This window comes from Pristis pectinata, chromosome 10 (genome assembly GCF_009764475.1).
Source record: "Pristis pectinata isolate sPriPec2 chromosome 10, sPriPec2.1.pri, whole genome shotgun sequence".
Classification (NCBI taxonomy): domain Eukaryota; kingdom Metazoa; phylum Chordata; class Chondrichthyes; order Rhinopristiformes; family Pristidae; genus Pristis; species Pristis pectinata.
In genome coordinates, this window is record NC_067414.1 from 74232794 (window position 1) to 74247123 (window position 14330).

The 14330-nt window shown below is 42.3% G+C and overlaps 1 protein-coding gene across 1 annotated transcript; it reads right to left on the minus strand.

Annotated features, from left to right (window-relative positions):
- Positions 1-9896: 9896 nt before the first annotated feature.
- LOC127574963 (transcription factor SOX-11-like) lies at positions 9897-14066 on the minus strand. The gene is made up of 2 exons (XM_052024531.1): positions 13927-14066; positions 9897-13118 (listed from the first exon to the last, which is right to left on the minus strand). Exon 2 carries the CDS (start codon positions 12907-12909, stop codon positions 11731-11733), a length of 1179 nt encoding a protein of 392 aa, XP_051880491.1. The 5' UTR covers positions 12910-13118; positions 13927-14066; the 3' UTR covers positions 9897-11730.
- Between the last annotated feature and the right edge of the window lie 264 nt (positions 14067-14330).

Sequence of the window (14330 nt, forward strand, 5' to 3'; positions counted from 1 at the left end):
GACGTCAACATCTCGGAGGATCTATCCTTCAGCTAAACCATTAGAAAACTTTCAATGCGGCTTAAGAGGCCAAAAAAGCCTTGAAAATTGTAAGTTATCACTCTGTTGGTCTTGGCAGTGACTTGGTTCAACATGGACAAGATTGGGCAATATACTTTAATTATTTATTTTCAACAAAAACAGGTGTCAGTGACAAGGGCATCACTCATTGCTCATTCCTCATTATCCATGAGAAGGCGGGTAGCGAGACATCTTCTGGAACTGCAGCTGTCCTTCTGGTGAAGGTGCTCCCACAATGCTTATGGGTTGAGTTCCAGGATTCAGACCCAGTGATAGATTTCCATTGCGAGATTGTGTGCAATTTGGGAAGAGAACCAGCGGGAGGTGACTTTCCAGTGTGCCTGTTACCTTTGCCCTTGCCTTTGGTAGTAGTGGCTGGTGGTGGGTGGGGTTGTGGAAGCAAAGAGATGACTACAATGGAGACACAAGAGACTGCAGATGCTGGAATCTGGAGCAACACACAATCTGCTGGAAGAACTCAGCGGGTCAAGTAGCATCTGTTGGGGGAATTGTCAGTGTTTCAGACTACCCAGGCAGAATATGAGGTGTCAATCCGAGATACAGTAAAAAGCTTTTGTTTGTGTGCCATCCAGACAGATCATTCCGCACATAACTACATCAAAGGAGTACAAATGGAAAAAGATAACAGAATGCAGAATATAGTCTTACAGTTACAGAGGAAGTGCAGTGCTGGTAGACAAATAAAGTGCAGGACAAGGTAGATCGAGAGATCAAGAGTTCATCTTTATTGCAACTGGATCCTCAGCTTCCGTATCAGGAGGCCACAGTCAGTGCGGATCAGCAATAACAGCTCCTCCTTGCTGACAATCAACACAGGTGCACCTCAAGGATGCATGCTTAGCCCACTGCTCTGCTCTCTCTGCACTCATGAGTAAGTGGCTACACACAGCTCAAACGCCATCTATAACTTCACCAATGACACCACTGTTGTTTGTAGAATCTCAGATGGTGACGAGAACGCGTACATTGTCTGATTGAGTGGTGTTGCAACAACAACCTTGCACTCAATGTCAGAAAGACCAAGGAATTGATTGTGGACTTCAGGAAGGGGAAGTGAGGAGAACACACATCAGTCCTCATTTAGGGGTCAGCGGTGGAAAAGGTTAGCAGCTTCAAGTTCCTGGGTGTCAGCATCTCAGAGGATCTATCCTGGGCCCAACACATTAATGCAATCACGAAGAAGGCACGCCAGTGGCTCTACTTCATTAGGAGTTTGAGGAATTTGGTATGTCATCAAAGACTTACAAATTTCTACAGATGTACAGTGGAGAGCATTCTGACTGGTTGCATCACACCCTGGTATGGAGGGTCCAATGCACAGGATCGCAAGAGGCCAGCTCCATCACTGGTTCAACGCTCCCCACCATTGAGGACATCTTCAAGAAGGCGGCATCCATCACTAAGGACCCTCACCATCTGGGACATGCCCTCTTCTCGTTACTACCATCGGGGAGGAGGTACAGGAGCCTGAAGACCCACACTCAACATTTCAGAAACAGCTCCTTCCCCTCTGCCATCAGATTTCTGAACGGTCCATGAACCCATGAACACTACCTGGTATTCCTTTTTTTTTGCAATATTTATTTATTTTTGTGATTTATAGCAATTTTATGTCTTTGCACTGTACTGCTGCTGCAAAACAACAAATTTCCTGTCATATAAGTCAGTGATAATAAATCTGATTCTGTGTAAGAGGTCCATTCAAGACTGTTATAACAGCAGGACAGAAGCTGTCCTTGAGCCTGGTGGTACATGTTCTCAAGCTTTTGTATCTTCAGCCTTGTGGAAGGGGGGAGAAGAGAAAATGTTCAGGGTGGGAGGGGTCTTTGATTATGTTGGCTGCTTTCCTCAGGCAGTGGGAAGTGTAGACAGAGTCAACAGAGGGGAGACTGGTTTTCGTGATAGACTGGGCTGCGTTCACAACTCTCTGCAACTTCTTGTGGTCCTGGGCATAGCAGTTGTCATACCAAGTTATCATGCATCTAGATAGCATGCTTTCTATGGTGCATCTGTAAAAATTCACGAGGGTCATTGGAACATCCAGAATTTTCTTAGACTTCTGAGAAAATAGAGGTGTTGGTGTGCTTTCTTGATAACAGTGTCCATGTGGCTGGACCAAGACAAATTGCTGGTGATATTTACACCTAGGAACTTGAAGCTCTCAAGCGTCTCCACCTCAGAACCATGGATACAGAGAGAGGCCACTTTCTGAAGTCATTGACCAGTGCTTTTGTTTTGTTGACGTTGAGGGAGAGGTTGTTGTCTTGACACAATGCCACTCAGTTCTCTATCTCCTTCCTGTACTCCATGTCAGCATTGTTTGAGATCCGGCCCACTATGGTGTTGTCATCTGCAAACTTGCAAGTGGATTTAGAGCAGAATCTGGCCACACAGTCGTGAGTGTCTAGGGAGTAAAGTAGGGGGCTGAGGATGCAGCCTTGTGGGGCTCCAATGTTGAGAATAATCATGGAGGAGATGTTGCTGCCTATCCTCATTGATTGCAGTCTGTTGGTCAAGAAGTCAAGGATCCATTTGCAGAGGGGTGTGCTGAGATCCAGGTCTAGGAGGTTGGAGATGAGTTTGTCTGGAAATATGGTCTTGAAGGTGGAGTATTTTCTCATCTGCCTCAGATTTCAAGTGGGATAGTGATGAATAGTTCTGCCCAAGGAATTGTTGTTCTTTAGAGACTCTTTCCACTATCCAATTCTTCTTGCACTATCATTTTAAATTTGCATTCACAGAAAGACTTTTCCAAAATACTTCATAATTCTGGAAACTGTAATTTTAAGTAATTTGAGTAATTTTAAATCAAAGATTCCAGCAATTTTGCCAAAACATTTTAGCAGTTAGTGACTGCTGAGTTTTGACAATCCATAGAACATATTCTATGAGCTGTTTTGTCACAGCATCCCTCTCTGTGGCATAGATTGTACATTAGGTTGCGTTAAATTTTTAATATTATGACCAATCCAAGGTAAGACAGTTGCCATACCAAGTTGTCATGCATCTGGATAGTATGCTTTCTATGGTGCATCTGTAAAAATTCATGAGGGTCATCGGAACATGCAGAATTTTCTTAGACTTCTGAGAAAATAGAGGTGTTGGTGTGCTTTCTTGACTACAGTGTCCATGTGGCTGGACCAAGACAAATTGCTGGTGATATTTACACTTGGGAACTTGAAGCCTGTCTCGTTTTTCATTCCGAAGCTGCAACATTCCATTTTTACATGCATCACTCCAATACAATGGTTTAATTCTCCTTCAATGCTAAATTACCACAATTAATTGCAGAAAATAACTTTCCTATTATTTAGTGGTGAATAAATATGCATAATTAAGAAACTATAGCTGGTTCAGCTCCTGTAACTTTATAAAATAGAATTTCATGAGTGATTCAAAAAACATATAAACATAACAAGAAAACAGTACAAGATAAGTAATAGGAGCTGGAGGCCAATTATCCCTTCCAGACTGAGCTGCCACTCAACAAGATCATGAGTGATCTTCTAGCTCAAGACTACTCTTCTGCCCTATCCCTATATCCCTTGATTCATTCAACATCAAAAAATCTATTGAACTCAATTTTGAAAGAATTCAATGACTGAACCTATACAGTCTTCCGGGTCAAGGAATTCCAAAGATTTGCCATACTCTAAGTGAAGTTTCTCTGTAATTCACCTGTAAATGACTGCCCATTATTAAGACTCTATGATGCCTGGCTCTAGAGTCCTCAGTATGGTAACACTCTCCCTCTATCTACTCTGTTAACTCTGTAAGAAATCTGAAGGTTTCATTGAGGTCACTTCTCATTCTATTAAACTTTAAAAAACAGAAGTCTAGCTAAGTCAATCTCTTCTCGTGTGACAGACATGCCATCCCAAGAATCATTCTGGAGGACCTTTGCTGCACTTGCACTGTATCTTTTTTTTAGATAAGGAAACCAAAATTGCACAGAAGACTTTGTGTATGGTCTCACCAAGCTCTATGTAAATGTAGCAAAACATCTTTACTCTTCTACTCAAATCCTCCTGCATCTTAGTAACAAATCCAGACATCTTTGTTAACAATTAGATGCCATAACCTAATAACAATTAGATTATGGCATCTATTTGTTAATGCATTTCTAACAAAACACTTTGAATACTGTATAAAAGACCTGTGAGTAGAAATAGTTTCATAGGCTTTTGTATGTCAGACTTTTTTTTGGACTAAAGAAAAATCAAGGGTTATAGGGGTCAGGCAGGAAAATGGAATTGAGACCATCATCCTGTGGAAGAGCATAGAAGGCTCTGTGGTCTACTCCTATTTCTTATTTTCTTATACTATACCCGCATATTTCAACACAGATCATTATGATGCAGACATATTTGAATATTTGGCAGGTGACTGTTATGAACAAGTTGCTTTCTATACAGCCTTTAAGTACAGAAAGTGCAGCTTTTACTATACTGCTGCATACCTAAGATGCATAAATGCAGATGCAAGCAATTCTAAATGATCACAGATGGCAAGTTAAACCAGCTTTGTTAAAAGGTTCATTTGAGAACTATTGACACATGTGGAAAAGATTATTAGGGAATTATTGAAGTGTCAGCTCTTTGACAAACTGCAGTGTGAGATATGAGATTGGATGAAAGTGATAAAGCAATTTCAAAATCTTCTCCAATGGCTTTTTATTCTATGTTGGAATATGTGGATGTTTGAAGACCCATCATTAAAGTGACAGATAACATGGCTGCAAGAATCACTTACACCATAGGTTTTCAGACTGGGGTCCAAGGATACCAGGGGGTGTTCCACAAGGCTATTCATTTGCTGTCAAACTGACCAGCTGCCTGACCTGCTGAGTTCCTCCAGCTTTTTGCATGTTGCTCCAGATTCTAGCATCTTGTGTTTCCAATTACATCGTTTTGGCATTACTGTTATTTTAACCTGTGGCTTCCCTGACAGGTGAACCTAGTTAGACGAAGGTATAAAGTCATAGTCATAGACCGTGGAAGCAGACCACTTGGCTCACTGTGTCCTCACTGACCATCTAGCATCCATCCACATGAAACTAATTACAATCTTTTTATTCTTTGTACATTCCCATCAGCTCCCCCCAGATTCTACCACTCACCTAGGCAAATTAACCTATGAACCCGCATGTCTTCCAGATGTGGGAAGAAAGCGGAGGACCCAGAGGAATCCCACGCAGTCAGAATGTGCAGACTCCACACAGACACACCTGAGGTCAGGACTGAACCCAGATCACATGAACTGTGAAGCAGCAACTCTACTGGAAGTGCCACTGTGCCACCCTAAATAAATAAATAAATGTTAGTAGACCCTCCATATAAAGGACCCTTTGGTCTGAAATTCTGTTTGGTTTCAAAATGAGAAATAAACTTGCTCCACAATTTGTGTTTCACTTGTTCTTTCATGTTTTAAGAAAAATATTGGAAGTATGAAATCCATTTCCTTCTGAATATGCAGTGCTAATAGGAGGGTCATTTTGACTTTATATAATAGTGTTAAATGGATTATCATGTATTGGCAGCTCTCTCTTGTAAATAAACATCAAGGGAGATCTTTAGGAACAGACTCTGTTTCATTATCATCTGTTTTACACCATACCACAATGTTGCAAATTGCCACATGGTGTCTATGTACTCCAAAGGAGCACTTGCATTTATACAGCACCTGTCGTGTCGAAAATGTACTATGATGTTTTATGGGAGTGTAATCAGACAGAAACTGACACCAAATTAAAACTCAGGATATTGGGACAGGCAACTAAAGGTTTTGCTAATAAGTGGGTGAGTTTGAATGGCAGAAAGAATTCAAGTAAGAATTCTAGAGTTTAATTGATGAGGGAATATTAGAGCAAAAGAATAACCATCAAAGCTAATAGTGATTGATATTGTTAAGAAAGATTTGACAGTTTCATTTGTTTGTCTTATGACGTCATAAGGCATCATGCAAATCCTGGTTTCAAAATCCAAAGTATATAGGAAGGTTGCAGAACTTTTGAACCCTGTGGTTTGAATAAGAGATCTATTAATTATCTGCATTTAAATGGCATGTTGTTGATAACCAAACTTTAAATTTGACCTTTAATTACAAAATAAATACCATGGTTAATATCCTTCATTTCCCAACAATAACATGACCTATTGCACAATACTCACCGCACCCTGATGCATTTTTATTGTATGTAATCTGAACAGAGACCACACAGCTAAGAAAACCGAATAATCTCAGTATTAATTGGCACTGAAGTTACACATTTTATTCATTATTAAATAAAATAGTAACACTGAATCCAGTGAAGTTTGGTTTCTATAGATTGGAATTACTCCTTATTGTCCTGGGACAAAATACTTGGAGATCTGCTGTACATTTAACCCAACCGGTACAACTAAATTTGCTTGCTGCTGGCATACCAAAATACTGCTCAACACTGACAGTAAAACTATTATAATGAGCAGAGTGACGAATTACTTGGAAGTCACATAATTGACAGATAAGAACAGTCAATGTCTGTGCTTGTGTCCCACCCTCACCTTCTTGTTTTACCTTTCTAGTCCTTCCTGCCTGATCACTCTTCCTTTTACTATTTTCTACTTAAATATATTCTAGCTATGCATCTAAAATACTTGACACGATAAAGAATTTATTATGCTCATCACGCTTTGACTGGATTTATTAATACCTCTAATTATGTTCCCTGATTTGACTTCCCTATGAATAGAAGCATATTATCTGCATCTACACAATTGAACCTGCTTAATTTTTAAGATCTTTATCAAGTCATTTTAAATGTTTTTTTTCTGGGGAAATGAAACTATGCATGTTCAGCCTTTCATATCATAATTCCTAGATACATTGGTAAGTATCTATGACAGTGAAAGCTGGTATTAGGCGAAGTTAAAAATCATCCCGCATTTCAAAACAAAATTCACTCAACTTGAATAACCAAATGTTGTAAATAACACATTATTGTTTTAAGGAGGATTGCAAACTATTGTTCTTTTGCAATTATTCTAAAGGTAGGTTTAAGAAAGATTGTGCCACACTAAGTTAGTTCTGCTATTTTTGATTGTGTCAGGTTGCATCACCAGAATAACCACAACCAAATCAATTTGAAAGTCCAGAAGAAATTACATGGCCTTCCCACAGGATATCTTTGTGCCTCTTTGTATCATAGCCACTTATACTTTTTAGTGTCTAGAACACTAATATTAGTACCAAATTCCCTAACTCGTTTTTCTTTTGAAGCTATAGCTGAAAAAGAAAATACATTTGCACAGTTCTTTACCAGGCCTATTTTGAAAGTTTTTAAGAAGCTCCCCAAGCAACAATTTGAACTTAATTTGCACTTCTAATGTAGAAAAATGTCCCAAGATACCCAGAGAAGGAATTGGAATCATTACCGACAGGGCAATGAAATTCTGGTCAAATGGATGGGCTCTGAAGAGCACAAACGAGGATTGTTAGTTGGAGATGTGGTGGGGGTGGTTAGTGGAATATCATGTCCGTGTGGCCTCAGCATGAGCAAAGTGTGAAACTGCCACATCTGACAAAAGTACATTTCAAGAGATCCAACAAAAATAGTAGATTTAGCATCCTCTGCATTTTGATGGCTGAAATATTTATATCTGAAAATGCCTAATAATTTTTTGTGGTGAATTTTACAGCATTACAACCAAGCTCCAGAAAATATAATCCTTCTTAACTCATCATTATGAAACAAAGCTATGCATAGCAAGGATCACATTATTTTTGATGGTTTTCCTCTTTTCTCAACTAAATTGGGAATCAGGCCTGGAAAATCCAATACATTTCATTATTATGACATAGTGAAAGAAAATACTATCTACTTAAACAGCGGAGAAATTGTATTGAAAACTTCCTTTCTTGGAAACCCATGCAGATGTAAAGAGTACCAACATGCAGTTTTGCCTGAGTAGGTAACAAAAAAAATAGGATTTATTGTGGCAATTTCAGTAAATGGAACTCACATTGGACTAATCAAATAGCAATTTACTGCAGGTACTTTTAGATATAATTTTGAGTATTTTGCTGAGTGCATAAAGGCTTTTTCTGCACTATTCCAGTCACACCCATTGAGCAGAACATCCCTACAGAACAATGGGTGTTTCTCACTTAAATGATTTTCTACCCTTTTTTATGCTGGTTGCCTATTTAGTATCAACTTGTACTAGATGCAGAACAGTTTCACGCTGTGGAACACACCAAGATCCAACATTCACAATTGGGTTAGAACCAACATTCTTAAGACAAAGAAACTTTAAGCAACAAGGTGGAATTGACCAAATCTTAAAAGATAGAAGAAACAAACTTTGTAAACTGGAGGAGAGAATGGACTTGACTGAGTAACTCATTATTCGCACAGGGGGGAAAATTGCCAGTCCACAAGAGCCCAGATGTTGAAATACTCAAGTAAGTTAAGTGAAAATTGACTGGAAAGCTGGTTATTAGCCAATAAATCTTCTGCTATTCCCTCTTGAGGATAAGTTTTACCATTTTTTAAAATCTGGGTGTATGTTTTACTGAATGTTAGTGAAGTTAAGAGTTTTAGTGCAGTGAGCCACAGATCATTCTATTACTGACTTGCTTTCCTCACTTATACTTATTTTTAATGACAGAATTCAGAAGCTAAAATATTTTTTACAGCATTGGTCAGAAGTATTAATATTTGTATATGTTCAGTGTTGCTTCAAACCAGAAGTATGTGGTGTTTATGTTGACAACACAAACCACTGCTGAAACATGCCTTTGAAACAAATAACCACATCATCCAAATATTTGCTTTTGGAAAAAATTCAGATTCACGGTATCTCCAGATGACTAAATCACAACTCTCATGCTGAGTGGTTTCAATACTGTAAATCACTTCTGTTCACCTCGAGTATTCAAGTATTCACCTTAAATAATGTCCAAATTGGGTTGACCGAACCACCATCCACTGGGCCAAATACAACCCATGAAATCCAGGTTACTCAATTTACTTTTAGCTTATTATTCTTACTTTTGGGAGGTCCTGTTTATATTTTATGGGACAGGAGACTGCCAGGTGTCTACTCCCAGTGCTGCCTGTCATCGATGAAGTCCCAAATTGTCTGCCCACCTATATCCACAAATTGAAATGGACACAAACTAATAGGAAAGTAGATTTAAATTTTGTATATGGCCCATTTCCTTCCAAGCTGTAAACCTAAACAGGGGGACTGAAACTCGTGGCACTGGTATTGAATATTTTCTGTCCTTTATTGTAAATCAGCCCCACCCCCATTGAAAATATCCATTCTTTTTTCTTCCTGACAACTTGCTGGTCGCTGTTTTTTTTAAATCCCCTCTTCCATCCCTTCATTAACCATCTCTCCATCACATTGTCCGGAATTGTCCTCAGCATCTTCGCCTGCCAATTTAATCAGCTATCTCAGGTCTGATGAGCTCATCGGATGCTTGGCTGGGCAGCCAGTCACAGTCCTTCAATCTGCAACTGTGATTCATCGCTACCGGTGACTTGAGAATGAAGAGGCAGCAATTTGCGGAGAGACTGTTTTGTTTGAATGGTAGCAGCGGGCAAGGAAAACCGGTGTAAAACTACAGGATGCAATCGGCGCTCTTGTTTAAAGTTATATATCTCCCAGTGTTTGTGAACCACCAGCAAATTAGTTGTCAACGTTACAGCATTGTGGTTTTTAACCACTATTGATTTGAAACATCCAATCGGACCATTTCGTCATACATAATCTGAAACGAATGCCAATTTAGTAGGTAACGCTAGAGTCATACTTTATTTTTTGCCTTGCAATTTGTGGTAGTTGGCAACAGCAACCGCTAGAAAAAGAATCTGGACCATTGAAGGTAGTATTTGATCATGAAGGTGGAATGAACCTCGTCTCTTCAAAGAGCTCCTTCATACAGGGTCTCAGAATTTGGGTGAAGATTTAAGGTCACGCAACACAATCTGTTCATTTTATATGGAGTTAAAGTGCCGATTTTCATCGTGCTACTAACTTGTTAAAACGATGTGCCAACGAGGACTCTTGCTGTCTGGAAGTTTGTTCCGCTGCAAGGACATTCTCGTCCAATCGGTTACAGAGCGGTGACTCAGATAAGGCGGGGATTTCTATTTAAAGCGACTGCACCCGTTTTTTTAAAAAAAACAAAAACACAGATGATGACATTTTGCTGTAATAAAGTAATTAACACGCTTAGTTAGTAATGCCAGATTTATTGCCATCTTTTCCATGGGTGGAGTTTGCACAAGCAGGACTCCCTGCCCCCTCCTCCCCAAACCCTGCAGGTTAGTGAGTGGATCGGCTTAAACATTCCATTTAAATGCATGGCAATTTCTCTGTTACTATCAGTTCCAGCTGATTTCTTTATTTAACCCCCCTCCTCCCAGATACAGACTCTTAGCATCAAGACAGGCAATGATTACAGTGCACACGTCTGTTTTAGTTCATAAGTTTGCTACAAAATAATGTGCAGATGATCTGTAGTTCATATTGCACAGAAATGAATTAAAATTTCACATGTGCCATGTTAAAAATGCTCCAGTTTCACACCTGTCATCGGGATTTAACCCACATAAAACAGCGTATGATTACACAAGATTCCTACAGTATAATATACAGTACATGTAGTCTCACTAAACAACTCAGCTTCTATCTCACGTCTTCTCAATAAATTTTCCTCTTACCTACAAATATTCAACAAATCTAAATCTACAACTGTACAAAAGACTGAGCACTTGCAGATTTAAAATCACAAGGCATTGATGTAAGGATTTTGTTCTCCAAAACAAAAAAGTTTTTGAATCCTTAAAGCAGGACCGTACCAACGTTCGCATGCTAAAACGGGGAGGGGGGAAATAAAGAAAAAAATAAAATAAAGGAAGTGCCAGAAATTCCCACTGGACAATCACAGCGAGAAGGTTCCCTTTAGCTGTAGAAAAATACAAGTGAAAATATTTAGTATTCTTTTTCTTAGTTTTAAAAAGTCTTGAGGTCTGCATGTATCAAAAAAAATCTATATTCTGAGGTCTATGCTGCCTGTGTTAAGTGATAAAAGGAGGTATTGAGGGAACAAAAAAAATACAGAGCAGAAAACAGTCTTATTGGCATATACAACACACGATTAAAACAGTACAACTCATCAAGTTAACGTCAGCGTCTTGACTTAAGACAAATTGTTCATGTACAAGCCTGGATTTCTCTCCTATTGTTACCCATTAAACTCTGCAGAGAAGTGTTCACAGCTCTAACCCTCTAAGTTCTCTCGGGTAGTGGTCCCTTTAATTGGAGGATTCAGAAAACTGATAACAGTTTTGCCGCCAAAAGGGTTGTGCAGAAGTCCAGCCACGATTTCCAATCACAGTTTTGTTTTTTTTTAATGCATCTTTTCCACCACGGTCTTTGTTATTTCCAATCAAGACGTTTGTACGTTTTCCACCGGTTTTGTGCCTCTTTATAGCCACATCCACCCTCCCACCCACACACGGGAAGAAAAAGATCCCACGAACAGCAGATCGGACCTGGCCAAAGACTTATAACGGTGGCATTTCTGTTAATATAAAAACAATCGACAGTCTTTTTTTAAAAAAAGGAAAATTAAGATCAAAATTAAAAAAAATCAGTACGTAAAGACGAGGTCGGAGAAGTTAGCTTCCAGCCAGTCGCCGGCGATCATCTCGCTGAGCTCGGGGGTGCAATAGTCCGGGAATTCAAAGTGTGACCCTGAGCTGCCTTCGCTGTAGGAGTCCAAATCCTTGTCCACCAGCGACAGGCTGAGGTTCCCTGAGCTGAACGGCTCCGAGTTGCCGCCGCTGCTGCTGTTGCTGCCGCCAGCGGGCGGCGAGTAGTTCATGCTGAAGTCACCCAGCAAATCGTCCGCCCCTTCCTCGCCCGAGCTGCAGGAACCCGAGCGGCTGGAGCCGGGTGAGCTTGCCCTGGGCTGGGCGCACCTCCTGCCGCCCTGCTTGGCGCCCGACGACTCGGCCCGGCCGGTGCCCCTGCCCGACGGGCAGCCGCAGCCAGCGGCCAGCTCCTCGTACATGCTGGCCCCTTCCAGCGACTCGGCCGCCGAGCCCAGAGTCGGGCTGGCCGGCACGGCGGCCACGCTGGCCCGCCTGGGGCTCGGCTCCTCCCCTCCGCCGCCGCCGTGCAGCCTGCCCTGCAGAGCGTCCTCCTGACTGCCCCGGCCGAAGACGCTCCTCACCGTCTTGTTGCCCTTCAGGTTGCCGAAGACAAAGTCCTCGCACGGCTGCTCGCCGCATGACTTACCCTGAGCGGAGGAGGAGGAGGAGTATCTGTGAGGTTTGATTTTGCCGCCAGCGTTGCATTTCTTCGCTGAGTGCTTGGCGCTCTTGTTCTGAGCCTTGTCGGGCGAGAGGCTGTGCTGCTGCTGCTGTCTGCCCGCCTCGGTTTTGGGCTTCTTGCGGGGCCGGTACTTGTAATCGGGGTAATCAGCCATGTGCTTGAGCCGCAACCTCTCCGCCTCCCGGATGAACGGGATCTTCTCGCCGTCCTTCAGCATCTTCCAGCGCTTGCCCAGCCGTTTGGAGATCTCGGCGTTGTGCATGTCCGGGCTCTGCTCCATGATCTTCCTCCTTTCGATCTTCGACCACACCATGAAGGCGTTCATCGGACGCTTGATGTGGCCACTCGCCGTCTTGCACCAGTCCGGGTCCCGCTCGTCCGCCCCGTCGCAAGTCGCCGAGGGACTGCAGGCAATGAACTCATTCTCCTCGCTATCCGTGGCTTCCCGGGACAAACTGCTCTCCGTCTCAATCCCTGCAGTTTGCTGAACCATCTTTCCCTTTCTCTCTCTCTCTCCTTGCTCACCCAATGCCCGGTTAAAATGACCAGCGCTCCAGAACCGTAGAATTACTCAGGCGCTAACCCCCTCCTTCCTCTCGGCAACTTTGTACCACATCCACACGCTCTCGCCCACACGCCTTTTTCCAAAGTTGTTGCAGCTTCTCAACTAGTTATTAGGTTTTCATACAGGGTACGTCACCTCTTAAGGATCCAATGGTTTTGCAGACCCTCCCCTCAAAGGAGGAGGGGGGGGGGGGAGAGAGAGAAAGAGGGAGAAATCAGTGGCTTTAACCCTTCACTCTCCTGCACTCTGCAGCTTTGCCGTGCGTCCAGCGCTAGTCGAGGACTTGAGTATTTCTGAATCTTGTAGCTTGGCTTTAGTGAAGCCTGGCTTTTAACGGTGAACCCTCTAAAGCCTATACACCACCCCCCACCCCCACCCCCACACACACTCCTGTCTCTCACTCTCTCTCTCCCATACACCAGTGATCTCGGCGGGCTGCTTTGAAGAAAGCGTTTCTCCCACACGGCTCAGTGCCCCGAACCAGCTGGAGGTGGCGCTTCAACACTGCTCACTCCAACCTGCCGGCCCCCACTCCCAATTTCGTCTCTCTTCGCACTCCAGTGCCTTCGCAAGCAGTTGCATACAACGCTCAGCAGCCTTGCAGTTTGGTTCAGTTGTGAGCACCATGTCCAGTTGTGCAGTTGAATTAAACCCAGAATGTACATAAATGAAAATAAAGGATTAATCATTAGTACGATTGCCTACCAAATGTATATCCATGGGAAACTTAATTTTAGATCTTGATGGACATTGGAATTTGCCCAGTGTAGTGCTACCGATTATTTTTCACCGTAATTCACAAGGCTGTGTGTGTGTGTGTGTGTGTGTGTGTGTGTGTGTGTGTGTGTGCGCGCGCGGGGATGGGGGTGAGACAAAATTGAAATAAGCTCCGGGCTGGCGTTGGCACCCATGGTTAAAATATACATCTTCTACAAGATGGTTTACCTCGTAATAATGTCGGCTCCAGTGTGCAGACCAACTTCAGAAAAGGCAGCGACCGCCTTGTCCTCCTCCCCCACTCCGCTTGTGCTCACTCAGCTCCCCTGCCGGTTCACCCTCACAGCATTTTATTGTTAAAGGAAGGACAGGTCTTTACCATAAACAAATCAGCGTTTAAGCAGAGTTATGATATCAGGAATCAACTCCCAAATTTGTGGGCAATGAAAGGAGAGTTGGTGGGCGTGACCCGGTGTACATGTGCAACAGCTGATGAGCTGCCTACGAGGCTCGGTGGGGAACCGCTGCTGCTCCCTTTCCTGACAGTTTTCTCACAGTATCTTCAACTGGTTCCTGATAGAAGGAATGTCACAATGAAATTGGAGCAGTATTAGTGCAATCTTCATTGCTAG

Coding starts and splice junctions, on each gene's coding strand:
- LOC127574963 (XM_052024531.1), bottom strand. CDS start 12,909: ATGGTTCAGCAAACTGCAGGGATTGAGACGGAGAGCAGTTTGTCCCGG.